The sequence below is a fragment of the Emys orbicularis genome, chromosome 18 (assembly GCF_028017835.1).
Source record: "Emys orbicularis isolate rEmyOrb1 chromosome 18, rEmyOrb1.hap1, whole genome shotgun sequence".
NCBI lineage: Eukaryota > Metazoa > Chordata > Testudines > Emydidae > Emys > Emys orbicularis.
Window position 1 is genome coordinate 19,514,639 of NC_088700.1, and position 12,460 is coordinate 19,527,098.

General features: G+C 51.0%; 1 protein-coding gene across 1 annotated transcript in view; it reads right to left on the reverse strand.

Moving 5' to 3' along the window:
• Positions 1 to 11,867, reverse strand: part of CACNA1B (calcium voltage-gated channel subunit alpha1 B) — a 502,784-nt gene extending 490,917 nt beyond the window's left edge. The window contains exons 1-2 of the mRNA XM_065418603.1: positions 11,608 to 11,867; positions 9,083 to 9,188 (exon numbers count right to left, since the gene is read on the reverse strand). Coding sequence (XP_065274675.1) covers positions 9,083 to 9,188; positions 11,608 to 11,867 — 366 coding nt within the window. The remainder of the gene's footprint in view (positions 1 to 9,082; positions 9,189 to 11,607) is intronic.
• Between the last annotated feature and the right edge of the window lie 593 nt (positions 11,868 to 12,460).

A 12,460-nucleotide genomic window follows, 5' to 3' on the forward strand; every position in this document is an offset into this window, starting at 1 on the left:
CTTCATCCCTGGTGTCTTGCCATTTAAATCAATACAATTCCAGTGGGGATAAAATTTGGCCCAGTATTTTTTGGGCAGGAACAGCAGCAGTTTTGACTCTCACAGGTTAAGCGGTAAGGAAGTGAGATTGATACAAGAATTTGTTTTGCAAGCATCAAAACTCTTGCTCAGCTCTCAAACCCAGCACATGTGCACATGCTCAGACTTTCCAAACAGGGTGTACCATAAACGGCCAAATTCTCACCAGTGCAGGAAGCAAGGAGCCACACCCCTCCCAAACAGGTACATACACAATTGTCAAGTAATTGGAAAGAACGCCCATCTGAAAAACTCAGCAACCCATCGTTTTCCCAGAACTCCATGCCCCAACCCACCCTCTCTATAGGAACAATTATCATAGGGATGTGTGTGCAGTTCCTATGGTTAAGGGCAAAGAGGGGTCAAACATTTCAAAATTTCAAACTCTCCCTCACCCTCCCCCCAAAAATCTCAAGTTTGTAGTGATAAATTTTCATCATTTTTCAGCCAACTAACAGGGCACTTATCCCCCTGCTCCCAAACTCCTAGGATGGAGTTTTGCAACACATCAAAGAGATCTAGAGGCTCAGACCCTATTAAAATTAACAGGAATTAAGCATCCAAATCCCCTAGATCGGCATGAAGACCTGATATTTGGGCTTTTTACTTTGCCTTCTTTCCTTCCTTAACTGCTTTCATAACTTGAGAAAGAGCAGACTGGATGGAGGGTGTATCCTCCACCCATCTCTCCCCCAGAGTCTTTACCTGCTTCCATCCCTCACTATCCACACCCCAAAAATCTATCCCTTCTACAGGGCAGGAAGCCTGTAGCTGGTTTCCTGTAATTCACATGATTTTTCCTTCTTTAAGTTGGTGATTCTTAGCTTTTTTCATACCAGGACCTCGCTAAAGCTCCCAGACCCCTCTCCTAGTTAGCAACAAGGGAAAGGTGAGGGTCACCACCTGACTCTGATTTATGATGGCTACCGCTTGCAGCTCACACCTCCAGATGGAGACCCTATGATTTGGGGAAAAAACCACTTTCTTCTTCTCTGTAACAGGAGCTGCACTGGTTTGGAGAAGAGACTCCAACATGGAGGACAGCTCACGTAGGCTCCAATTCAGCAGCATGTCTAATAAACTGGACACCAAAAGAGGGATGTTCCTTGAACCATAGGGGGGGGGCACACAGTCATCTTGGAGCCAAGAAGGGGAAACCAAGGCACAGCTGCTGCCTCAAGCTCCCCTTCTCAGCTCCCCAATGAACACACACACCCCACATGTGTCAGAGACCATTCCTTTTTCAGGGCCTGGTTTCCTAGACCCACACAATAAGTATAAGCATTGTTCCCCCCACAAAATAGGGCTTCACAAATAGTCAGCCCCCTCTGGGCTTAGCCCACCCTCAGGATCCTCTACAACCCAATAGACAAACAGTGCCCTGTCTCCCCTACCAGCAGGGTCTGCCCCCTCAAGGCTTTCTAACCCATCAACCACTCACCTGGCTACTCTGGAGAGCCCCACCCTCAGGCTCCTCTAGTACCTGGCTTCTCTCCCAGTCCATCTGCTCCACTCCTGTGAGGAGCCCTTCCCCTACTCTCCTCTCTGCTGCCTCTGCTTCCGCAGCAGAAAGCCTTATATCTGGGGTCCTGTAGGTCACATGCTTATTATGAGTCATGTGGCTTGTGACCGCCAGCTCCCAGCTTTAAAGGGCCATCGCCCATAAGACACACTACGGTGCCTACATGCACCCAAGGACCAGTACTCTACTAGAGGGCCTTATAGGATAAGTCCCTCCCAAAGCTAGGGGGAAGGGGAAGGAAGTCCTTGGCAGCTCCAAGGGGGCTGGGGGAAAAGAGGGTCCGAGCTGGGTTCATGTCTTTGCTGAAAAGAAAAAACAAACACACACCGCTGGGGTGGGGGCTGGAAGGGGAGGTCTCTTCTGATGTGGGGGGGCCTCTCTTCTTCAGACCCCCTTTCACCAATTGTCATGGTTTCAGCCCAATGAGACCTGTCTCTTCCCTCTGGCTGACAACTCAGCAATGCTGCTGTCAGTCAGGGAGATGCCTTCAGATCATCATCTATCCCAGTGGTGCCCAAACTGTGGGATGCGCCCCCCTAGGGGAGCACGTAGGAATGTTTGGTGGGGCCCAGGCCAGCCCCCACGGGGGGCGGAGAGGGAGCGCCACCCAGCCTCACTCTGCTCCAGCCCCACCTCAGCCACGGTTTCGCTCCCAGCCATGGGTCTCAGCCCCTGGCTCCCAGCCCAGCTGTGGCTCTGCTCCCAGCCCTGGCCAGGGCCCATCCACAGCTCTGCTCCTGGCCCCAGCCCTTTCCCCAGCTTCAGCCCCTGACCATGGCCCATCTGCAGCTCCACTCCTGGCCCTAGCCCCAGCCTCAGCCCCCAACCACGGCCTGGCACGTGGCTCCGCTCCCAGCCCCACCCCCAGCCTTGTCCCCTGGCCACAACCCCACTCCCAGCCCCAGACCCACCCCCATCTGCGGCCCCAGCCTCAGCCCCTGACTCCTGGCCTGGCTGCGACTCTGGCCCCAGCCTCGCGGCCCCGTTACGTCTGTCCGCATCCCCCCACACCTGGGAGCTGCAGCCTCGGCTCCCCATCACAGCTCCGGGGGGTGGGTGTGGAGAGGGATAAAGGGGGGGGCATGATGTGAAAAGTTTGGGGACTACTGATGTAGCCCCATTCAGCCTTTCCCTGGAGGGTGGGGTAAATCCACAACCCTGGTGGGATATTGGGGTGGCATCTATGTGCTCAGAGCGAACCCTTGACAACATTCCCTACCAGGGCAGAATTCTGGTGGAGAAGTTGGCCATAAGCTGTGCCAGCAGGCTGCTGATTGTGGACGCAGCTGTGACTGGGCCAGACACACAGATTAATAAATACGTTTCAGATCGGAAACCAGCTCTGATTCTGGAATGTTATCGCTATTCCCGGTTCATTTCCTAATGTCGTTCCTTGGGCTCTGGATGACAAATCGAATAGGTTTGGGTGTGCTGGTAAATAGAGGCTTTGTACAAACAGAGGTTAATCTGAGCAGCTTGCGTATGCCTGCACTGAATGCCTGTGGCTGGGATAAAGAATGAAATCCATTAGCCAAGTTAAAAATCTGTCATGTTGAATAACAGAGCAGCCAGCCTTGCCCCGCCTTCCCATCAAAAACATCCCAAAAACCCAAGCGTGCGCAGTCTTCCAGAGCATCCCCAGGTAGAAATCTCCTGTGTCTTACAAGCAAGTGTGGACACTGTGTACACTGAGGTCCATATGCCCCACAAAGCAGGGAGCAAAGCAGTGTGTTATAGCCAGAGGAGGCTGGAGAGGCCATGGAAAGGAAAAGTGTGACCAGGAGGAATCATACCATGGCATCACATAACTGCCACCGGTTCTGTGCTGCTTACATGACAGCCACAAATTGCACACCGCCGCCCCGAAGAGGAATCAAGGAAGATCCTTTGTGTCTAGGCAAGTCTAGCCAAGAAAACCAGCCTTGGATATGCTGAAACCTTGCAGACATTAAAGCTGACGTGGGCGACATTAGCTCCTCCCACAGGCCATGTGAAAACCCAGCTGAAGGATCCCGTAGACGCAGGGGAAGGGAATAGGGCAACCCGTGGTAGCACAGCAATAGAGCTCTTGAGCTGGACTGCCATGGCTAGGGAAGCCCAGAGCCCTGTGAAAACAGGGATACAACTAGAGCTGGATGGAAAACTTTACACCAACAACATTTGAACAAAACTAAATGAAACTTTGTGGAAATTTTCGCAATTCTTCCCTTTCCCCACCCCCTTTCTGACACACTCTACAAACAACACATGTATGCTCCAAGAGTCCATAGGGCTCGGGTTCTTTGTGTTGTAGGAGTATTTACCTGACCAGCCCTCTATCCCTTCTGCAGTGCTGTTGAGTCCCACTCCCAAGGGGTGATCTGATCATTGTTTCAGCTAACAACTCCCATGCCACCGTACTAGCAATCGTGGTTTAATAAACGTGGGAGGGGGAAGATGTGGCCCCTAAGTCCTTACACCAGAAGGGCCAATTCTTAGTCGCATTGAAGTCAATGGTAAAACTGCCACAGGTTTCAATGGGAATGGGATCGGGATTTGGCCCCAGGTATCAAAAATGAGAGGGCAGTTCTTCCCACGATGTGGTTTATGGTGCATCTGACATTAGTTGTTTAGCATTTTCGACTGCAACAGCTTATGCTCTGCAGGAGAAACAGGAAACACATTCAAGATGCATCACAACTAGAGCTGGCTGGGAAATTTTCACCCTAAAATGCCATTTCTTCCCAACTGAAACTGTTCCCAAAAACGGCATCAGGTTCAATGACACACCCAGCTTGAAACAGTTTGGGTAAAGAGATTCTCAAACTGGGAAGCTTCTGTTTTTTCAGTCAAAAGGACTCCTCGTTGCAAAATGTTAGTACATTTTCACTAAAGAAAAAAAAAAGTAAAAGAAGGGGGAAAAGGTTGAAATGAAAATGAAACACTTCAGAATTATTGAAATAAAATATTTTTATTGACCTGAACAAAAAAAAAAAAAAAAAAAAAAAAAAAAAAAATATGAGAGTTGCAGTCCCCCGCATTGGGATGGGGAAAATGTGTTGAAAATTGTTGTGGAAATAGGAATACCATTTCCTGCCCAGCCCCAGTTGTGACCCCCTGCAGAAAAATTGGAAAACTAACAAAAACTATTTCTCATTAGCAATACTTTTTTTTTTTTTTTGCAACACACTTTGAGGCTGAAAGAGCTAATCTAACCTCAAAACATTATCAACGTGACTCTTCGGTAAGGCCTTTAGAATGGAAATTAATTGGCAACCTTAACTATAGCTATCAAAACACTAATTAAAATGGCCCCCTGGCATGTCTACACCGCACACTACGGGTATGCCTACACAGGGATCAAAACCTGGGGCAGACCCACGGCAGCTGACTTGGCCTAGGTCTACACTACGGGGGGCGAGGGGGTCGACCTAAGATACGCAACTTCAGCTATGCGAATAGTGTAGCTGAAGTTGCGTATTTTAGGTCGACTTACCTGGCTGTGAGGACGGCGGCGAGTCGACCGCTGCTGCTCCCCCGTCGACTCCGCTTCCGCCTCTCGCTGCGGTGGAGTTCCGGAGTCGACGGCAGAGCGATCGGGGATAGATTTTATCACGTCTACACTAGACGCGATAAATCGATCCCCGATAGATCGATCGCTACCTGCCGATCCAGTGAGTAGTGAAGATGTGCCCTTGGGCTCGCAGAGCTCGGACTCTGGGACTGAAAAATTGCTGTCTAGATGTTCAAGCTCAGGGTGAAGTCCAAGCTCTGGGACTTGTGAGGGTGGAGGGTCCCAGAGCTCAGGCTCCAGCCTGAGTCCAAATATCTATACAGAGATTTTTAGCCCCACAGCCAGAGTCTTGCAAGACCAAGTCAGCTGACCCAGGCCAGCCATGGCCATGCAGTGGGTCTTTTATCCATGTGTAGCCATATTCTAAGCCTGGGATCTGACTCAGGTTTGAGCCCAAGCCCCACTTCCACCCACCCCAAATCAGTCAGACTTGGGGCATTAAGCACTCAGGACCTGGGTCCTAGAACCCTGCTAGGCAGGTGGGTCCAAGCCCTGTCATTTTTCAGTGTGGACACAGCTCAAGCCACTAACCAGAGTCAAAAGGTCTGCGTAGTGCAACATGAACGCATTAGCATGGCTGTGCGACCTCAGCCCAGCAATTGTAAACCCAGGGTTACAATGCAGTGTGGATGCTCAAGCATGGGCTTGGAAACACCGAATCCACAAGCCCAGATCCCACAGACGCAGGCTTAGTATGCAGTGTAGACACACCCATAATAAAGGCTGGCTCAGGGTATGTCTACATTGCGCTAAAAGACCTGCGGCTCCGAGTCTCAGAGCCTGGGTCAGCTGACTTGGTCTCGCAAGGCTCGGGCTGCGGGGCTATAAAATGGCAGTGTAGACATTCGGGTTCAAGCTGAAGATCCTCCCTTTTACAAAGCCTCGAAGGCCAGGTTCCAGCCCGGGGCCGAGCCCAAGCCTCTACAATGCAACTTTATAGTCCCAGAGCCCAAGCCCCACGAGCCTGTCAGCTGACCTGGGCCAGCCACTCATGCTGCAGGTCTTTTATCACAGCGTAGACTCACCCGTCGAGACATTGCTGTCCACTATCAGTGGGTCAACAACCTAGGGATCAACTCGTACTTCACCAGTCAGTAAGAGCTGGCAGTGCTGTAGAGACTCATAGGAACTGGGTGAGTTTTATGCCACACACTGGTGAGCCTCTGGCTCACTAAGGAGTAACGCTCACAGCAACTGGGCAGGAATCCCAGAAGGACAACACCTGCAAAGAGGAACCTGGAGGAAAGGTGTTAAAATGATGAGGGGGGGGAAAGACCAATAAAATGCTCCTCTCAGCTTCAGAACCCCATCCTCTCTCCCCCCTCCTTTACCCCCAATCTAGAGAAATGTAAGGACAGAAATAAGATTTGCTAATTGTGCCCCTTGTTGCTTGGAATAATCCATCACTGAAGAGTAAGGGTATGTCTTCACTACCCGCTGTATCGGCGGGTAGCAATCGATTTATCCGGGATCGATATATCGCGTCTCATTAAGACGCGATATATTGATCCCCGAACGTGCTCACCGTCAACTCCGGAACTCCACCAGAGCGAGCGGCGGTAGCGCAGTCAAAGGGGGAGCCGCGGCCGTCGATCCCGTGCCGTGTGGACCCCAGGTAATTCAATCTAAGATACTTCGACTTCAGCTACGCTATTTGCATAGCTGAAGTTGCGTATCTTAGATCGACCCCCCCCCCCCCCCCCCGGTGTAGACCAGCCCTTACTGTGTGAGCTTAGGCTAGGAAATCATTTTGTCCCTTTGCTGGTTCATATTTTTAGGAACTCCAAGGGAAAAATCCAGCATTTATCCAGCCCTTAATCTTTACAGAGGCAAAACTTCCACTGAAGACAGATGGGTCCCAGCCAGTGCCTTCATCACAAAACCATCCTTCCCCAAGTAATAAATCCCAAGACTGATAACAATACAAACTCACAGAATGGTAAAAAGGTTGGGCATGTATACACGAGTTCCTCTTTTTCCTTCGCTCTTTTCAACTAGATAAGGGGGGGGGGAATCAATACGGATACAATTAAGGAAGTTCATAGGTTTGTGGAGTGCCTAGCACAATGGGATCCTGGTCCATGAATTGGCTGCTAAGCACTCTGCTAATATAAATAAATAATAGGCACTCCCAGGTCAACTTGCACAAGAAAAGGTGGGTTCAATAAATGACCCTGGATACCTTTCCAGTTCTATCACCTATGATTGTATTCCTTTGACTAAAGAATTATTCAGCTCGTCAACACTGCTCATCGCAATGTGCTATTCTAGAGATCATGTCCTGCAAAGTCTAGGAAACTGTAACAACCATAGATCAGAATCTCCTTCATTTCCTAGCTTTTGGCCCTAAGCCTAATATTACTTTAGTTTGCATCATTTCATTTATACATGTAAAACACAGATGGATTCAGATTTAGTCCCCCACCAAACAGGCACCAATATCCATTCATTCCAGCTTGGAAGTCTCTCCAGTTTGCGTAGAGTAAGAAAAAAGGAAACCAAACACTGCCCATTTTGTCATCGGATGATAAGAAATGAAAGGATCGTTTTGAAGCTATTCTTATTTTCCATTTGAAATAATGTAATTGACTCATTACCATAAAGCCTGCTGGTAAATTACTTTTCTTTGTAAGCTGGTTTCTTTTTGGCAAGATCGTAAAATTTTCTAAATCCAAAGAGTTTAGCATTGAGAGGTCCCCCACAACGCATCTTCAGTAGGATGATATCTGAAGAGTAAAGAAAACCCTCTGTATTCTATACAGAATACTGGGGAAAATGACCCAAGAGAGTCATTCGGTTCTACATATAGTACTGAAGCCTTTGGAATTCTCTTCCCACCTTGATCTGTAACAGCCTGAGTTTGTTGGTCTTCAGGGATCCAACTTTTCTCCCTTGACTTTAAGAAGATCGGCAGGGCTGGCTAGCAGTGATGCGCAATTCTGGTGGGGGTCGTATAGAGAGTGTCATTTATTTTTGTTATATTCATGTTGTGGCTGGGTTATTAGTTTTGGCCTTAGGGTAACTGATGGGTCTGTTTATTTATACATGTACAGTAAAAGCTTTCTTATCCAGCATGTTGGTGGAATGGGAGGTGCTGGTAAGTCAAAAATTCTGGTAAACTAAGAGGGAGGGAATTTGGGTGTGGGAGAGGGCTCGGGGCAGGGGGTTGCGGCGCGGGAGGGGATGCAAGTAGCGGGCTCTGGAAGGGAGTTTGGTTGCGGGACGGGGCTCAGGGCAGGGGCGTGGAAGGGGATGCAGGTTGTGGGCTCTGGGAGGGAGTTTGGGTGTGGGAGAGGGCTTGGGGCAGGGGGTTGCGGCGCGGGAGGGGATGCAGGTTGTGGGCTCTGGGAGGGAGTTTGGATGCGGGAGAGGGCTCGGGGCAGGGGGTTGGGGCTGGGTTGCAGGCTCTTGGAGGGAGTTTGGGTGCAGGAGAGGGCTCAGGGCAGTGACTTGGGGCACAGTATGGGTTTCAGGGTGCCAGATCCAGGCAGTACTCACCTCGAGTGGCTCCCTGCAAGTGGTGACACGTCCCTGCTGCTCCTAGGTGGAGGCACTGCCAGGCAGCTCTGCGTGCTGCCTCCACCCACAGGTGTCGCCCCCGCAGCTCCCATTGGCCGCAGTTCCTCAGGGCAGGACAGGGACAGCGCACGGAGCCCCTGTGGCCATTCCTCTGCCTAGGAGCAGCAGGGACACGTCGCTGCTCCTGGGAAGCCACGCGAAGCCAGGTAGGGAGCCTGCTGCCCCGCACCAACTGGACTTTTAACGGATATCTGAAGTGCCTGGTTTCTAGAGCTTTCTGGTTGGTAAAGTGCTGGATAACACAGCTTTTACTGTATCTTTAAAAGATTGCTACGGGCATCCAGCACTGGGTGGGTAAGTTCTCTTTTATCACAGAATAGTAAAAACCTAAATAAATAAATGCAACTCACCAATCTCTCTGACATGGGTGTCTTGTCATCCTCTGGTAGATGCTGCTCCAAAGCCAGAACAATGCAATTGGCTATGATTGTCGCTAAAATCATGTATTCAAACGGAGTAGGGCCAATAGTTAAAGAAGAAACTAGCTGACACAAGGAGAATTTCAGCAAGAAGAATAATCCCATGTATTCTTATTACACGTCTACAGATGTTGATCATTCAAGTGGCATTGGTGTCTCCTGGAAACCCTCAGCCAGGTTTTCTCTGAATCATACTTCAGGCCCTTCTAGGGGTGTCTTCGGGAGGTTTTAAGAAATCAATTCCCTTCTTTGGGAACCAGTGATTTAGATTTTGTCACACAAAATCCCTCTATAAATTCTGGGTTTCTCATCTTCTTTTTCCAAAAGCAAATAGGAAGTTTTGATTTTAAAAAAGACTGACAATATAAAGTGCCCCCCAAGAGACAGTAAAATGGGATGTCCCCCGCTGAATTATGGGTTAGTAATTCTCTGGCATTTAAATCTAAGCATGTTATGTAAATAAGTAAATGACGGGTTAGGGAACTTAGATTTCAAGCCTTCTCTCTAGGTCTGAAACAGGCGTAGCGAGTGCCCTCCGTACCCTCCGACCGGAGGGGGCCCCTAAAAGTGGCAAAATAAATACCACATTCCAGTTTCTGCATTGTAAGGGGCCCCGCCCGGACATATGTTCGGAGGGGGCCACCGTTCGGAGGGGGCCACGTTCTTTGTTGCTATGGCCCTGGTCTGAAATATGAATTACTGACGGATTGCCATGCCAGATCAAAGTTATTCAGTGCCTGATAGGTGTGAAGGGAAACCAGCTTCACAGGCTAGTAAAGCCAGCGGGAAATACTGTACCTCTGCCTTTCTCTCTCTCTCTTTCTCTTCTCACCTGCACATGAGCAAACCCTTGGCTGACTCCAGCACTGAAGAGTAGCTCAGAGTCGTGGACTTGCGGATACAGACTAACACGGCTGCTACTCTGAAACCTGTCAGAGTGGTGGGTAACACTTCTCCAGCACCGCGGAGAGCTCCCCTGGGCAAGGACAGCGCCTGGTCTACCCCTGGCAGTTTCACCACAAGCCAGTCCTTTCATGGAACAGGCTACTTGATTCACTCCAGAGAGCATCCTTGGCAAGTACCATACATTGAACTCATCTCTGGCCTGAGCTGGAACTTCCCCAAGGAAAGTGGGGTTTGCGGACATTTTGTAGCTCTGCTTTTCCTGCCGACTCTGGGGTTTCTATAGTGTGTACGTTCCCTTTCCTTAGTGGTAAAGGAGAAGGAGCGGGAGGTGGCGAGACTGCCCCTGGGGCTTTTGCTGCTTGTTTATTCCAGGCTGGATTGCAGCCCCCATCCCTGTGTTTCCTAACATTAACTGAGAGATCACTGTGGGGAACGTCTATTCCCCAAACCAGCGCATTCCCCTCCCACCAGCCACCCTCGGAGTTCAAGCTGGGGCGGTCTGAATGGGAGCTGGGCTCCTGGCAAGTGCAAGGGTTGCTAGGAGGCAGAGAGGAGGCCTTGCTGCCGCTAGCCAAGGATTAATAGGTGTGTGATTTCAGATGAAATGAAAACAACAGGCTCCCCGGAGATTCCCCAGTGCAATGCATTCCTGCTGGTGCACATCAGCCACTGCACACACGCACCCTGGCAACCTAAACCTCAAAGGAAGAGTCGGGCTCCCTTTGCCAAGCATTTAGCTCCCCACCGCATGCATCATACCAGAAGCAGAATCCCCCTTCCCAGCGAGGTCTCTGCAGATCACTTGCTCAGGGAGCTGGTTCTGGGATGAAAAGCATCTGCCCCTTCCTCAGTACAGCCATGGACTGCCTCTTCGCGTCCTGCCTCACTCTGCCACTGAGCATTTCAAAAACAAAACAAACCACAAGCCCAGGCGCTCCTGATTCCGGGTATTCCAAGCGCGAGGGCTAACGTCAGTTCTCATTGGAACAGCCTGGCCAAGGTGGGGTGCTAAAAACGGGCTGCAACAATTGTGTATTGGTGAGATGTCAGTCAGGAGACCTTGACTATTGCTGTCCCTAGCACTAGCTTAAACGCCAAGGTGTCACCATTTTACCTCACAGTGGCCCTCCTGCAGAGAGAGAGAGAGAGAAAGGCTAAAATATTAAAATAAGAACCATAATTTACCCTCAGATCCCTTTGCACGGCTCTAAATAGCATGAAATGTGCATGCATAATACACACACACACACACACACAAAGACAAATAGATGTATTTCACACCCCTATTACACACCCATTTATTATATTCAAACGCTACCACCCCGATATTACAAACAAGTTCTATTACAGGTACACCCCCCCCATATCATCCCCATACACACAGCTCTAGACTGGGCACACACAGCAGTTATATGCTCCCTAGATCACACACCTCTGTATTATACACAGACACACCCACACACCCCAAGCTTTTATTACCCCCAGACTCACCCCTCCCTGTTTGATCCCTTCCCCCCCCCCCACACACACACCCCTCCCCAAAAGGATATGGCCATTCGGTTATCCTCTTGGCGTATTTCCGAATAACGTTATCCTCGCTGAAGATGAAGAGGGATCTGTTGACGGTGAAGCAGTTCTGTTTGACGGGGATGGGGTTGTAGAGAGCCATCGTCCGGGCTCTCTGGGCCATCGACTGCTTGTACATCCTTTGGCCGGGTGGAGGGCCACCTTGCCGGCTGCTCCCTCGTCCAGCCCCGGCCGGACCGCCGCCTCCATAGCGGGTGGGCAGATCATCTCCGAACCGAGCCATTCTCGCAACGCACAGAGCCGGGCGCTACAATCCACACTGGCAGCCGAGGCAGGGGGAAGACGCATCCCAGCACCCAGGACTCTCCCTCCTGGGGCCTCGCTGCTGGGAGGGGGGCGTCTCTGCTCCTCCGGCTGCAGCTGGGGAGGGGAAGCAGCAGAGGGAACGGTAGGAACCGGCCGGTCCAGCCAGCCACGCCGCGCTCCCCACCCGGCGGAAGGGAGTGGAGAGGGCTGCGCTCAACTTCCCACCCAGGTGCCTTCCCTCCAGCCCAGCCTCATGCTTCTCCCGATCCAGGCGGCTCCCCCGGCGGAGGGCGATGGCTCTCCGGGCTGGGGGGGCAGGAATCCGAGCTCTCGTCCTCCTTCCCCTTCCTCTCCTCCGGCCTTCTGGCTCTTCCTCCCTCTCCCCTTCCTCCCTGGGCGGCCGGAGCTTTCCTCCCCTCCGGCGGTGGCCAGGGTAGGCAGCCAGAGCGCGGCGCCGGAGAGACTCCCTGAGTCACCGGCAGCTCGAATGGAAACGTTCAGAGTAACCAGTTTGTGGAACCTCAGCCCCCTATAAGAGCCCGGCCCGGTGACTCCCCTCAGCCAATCAGC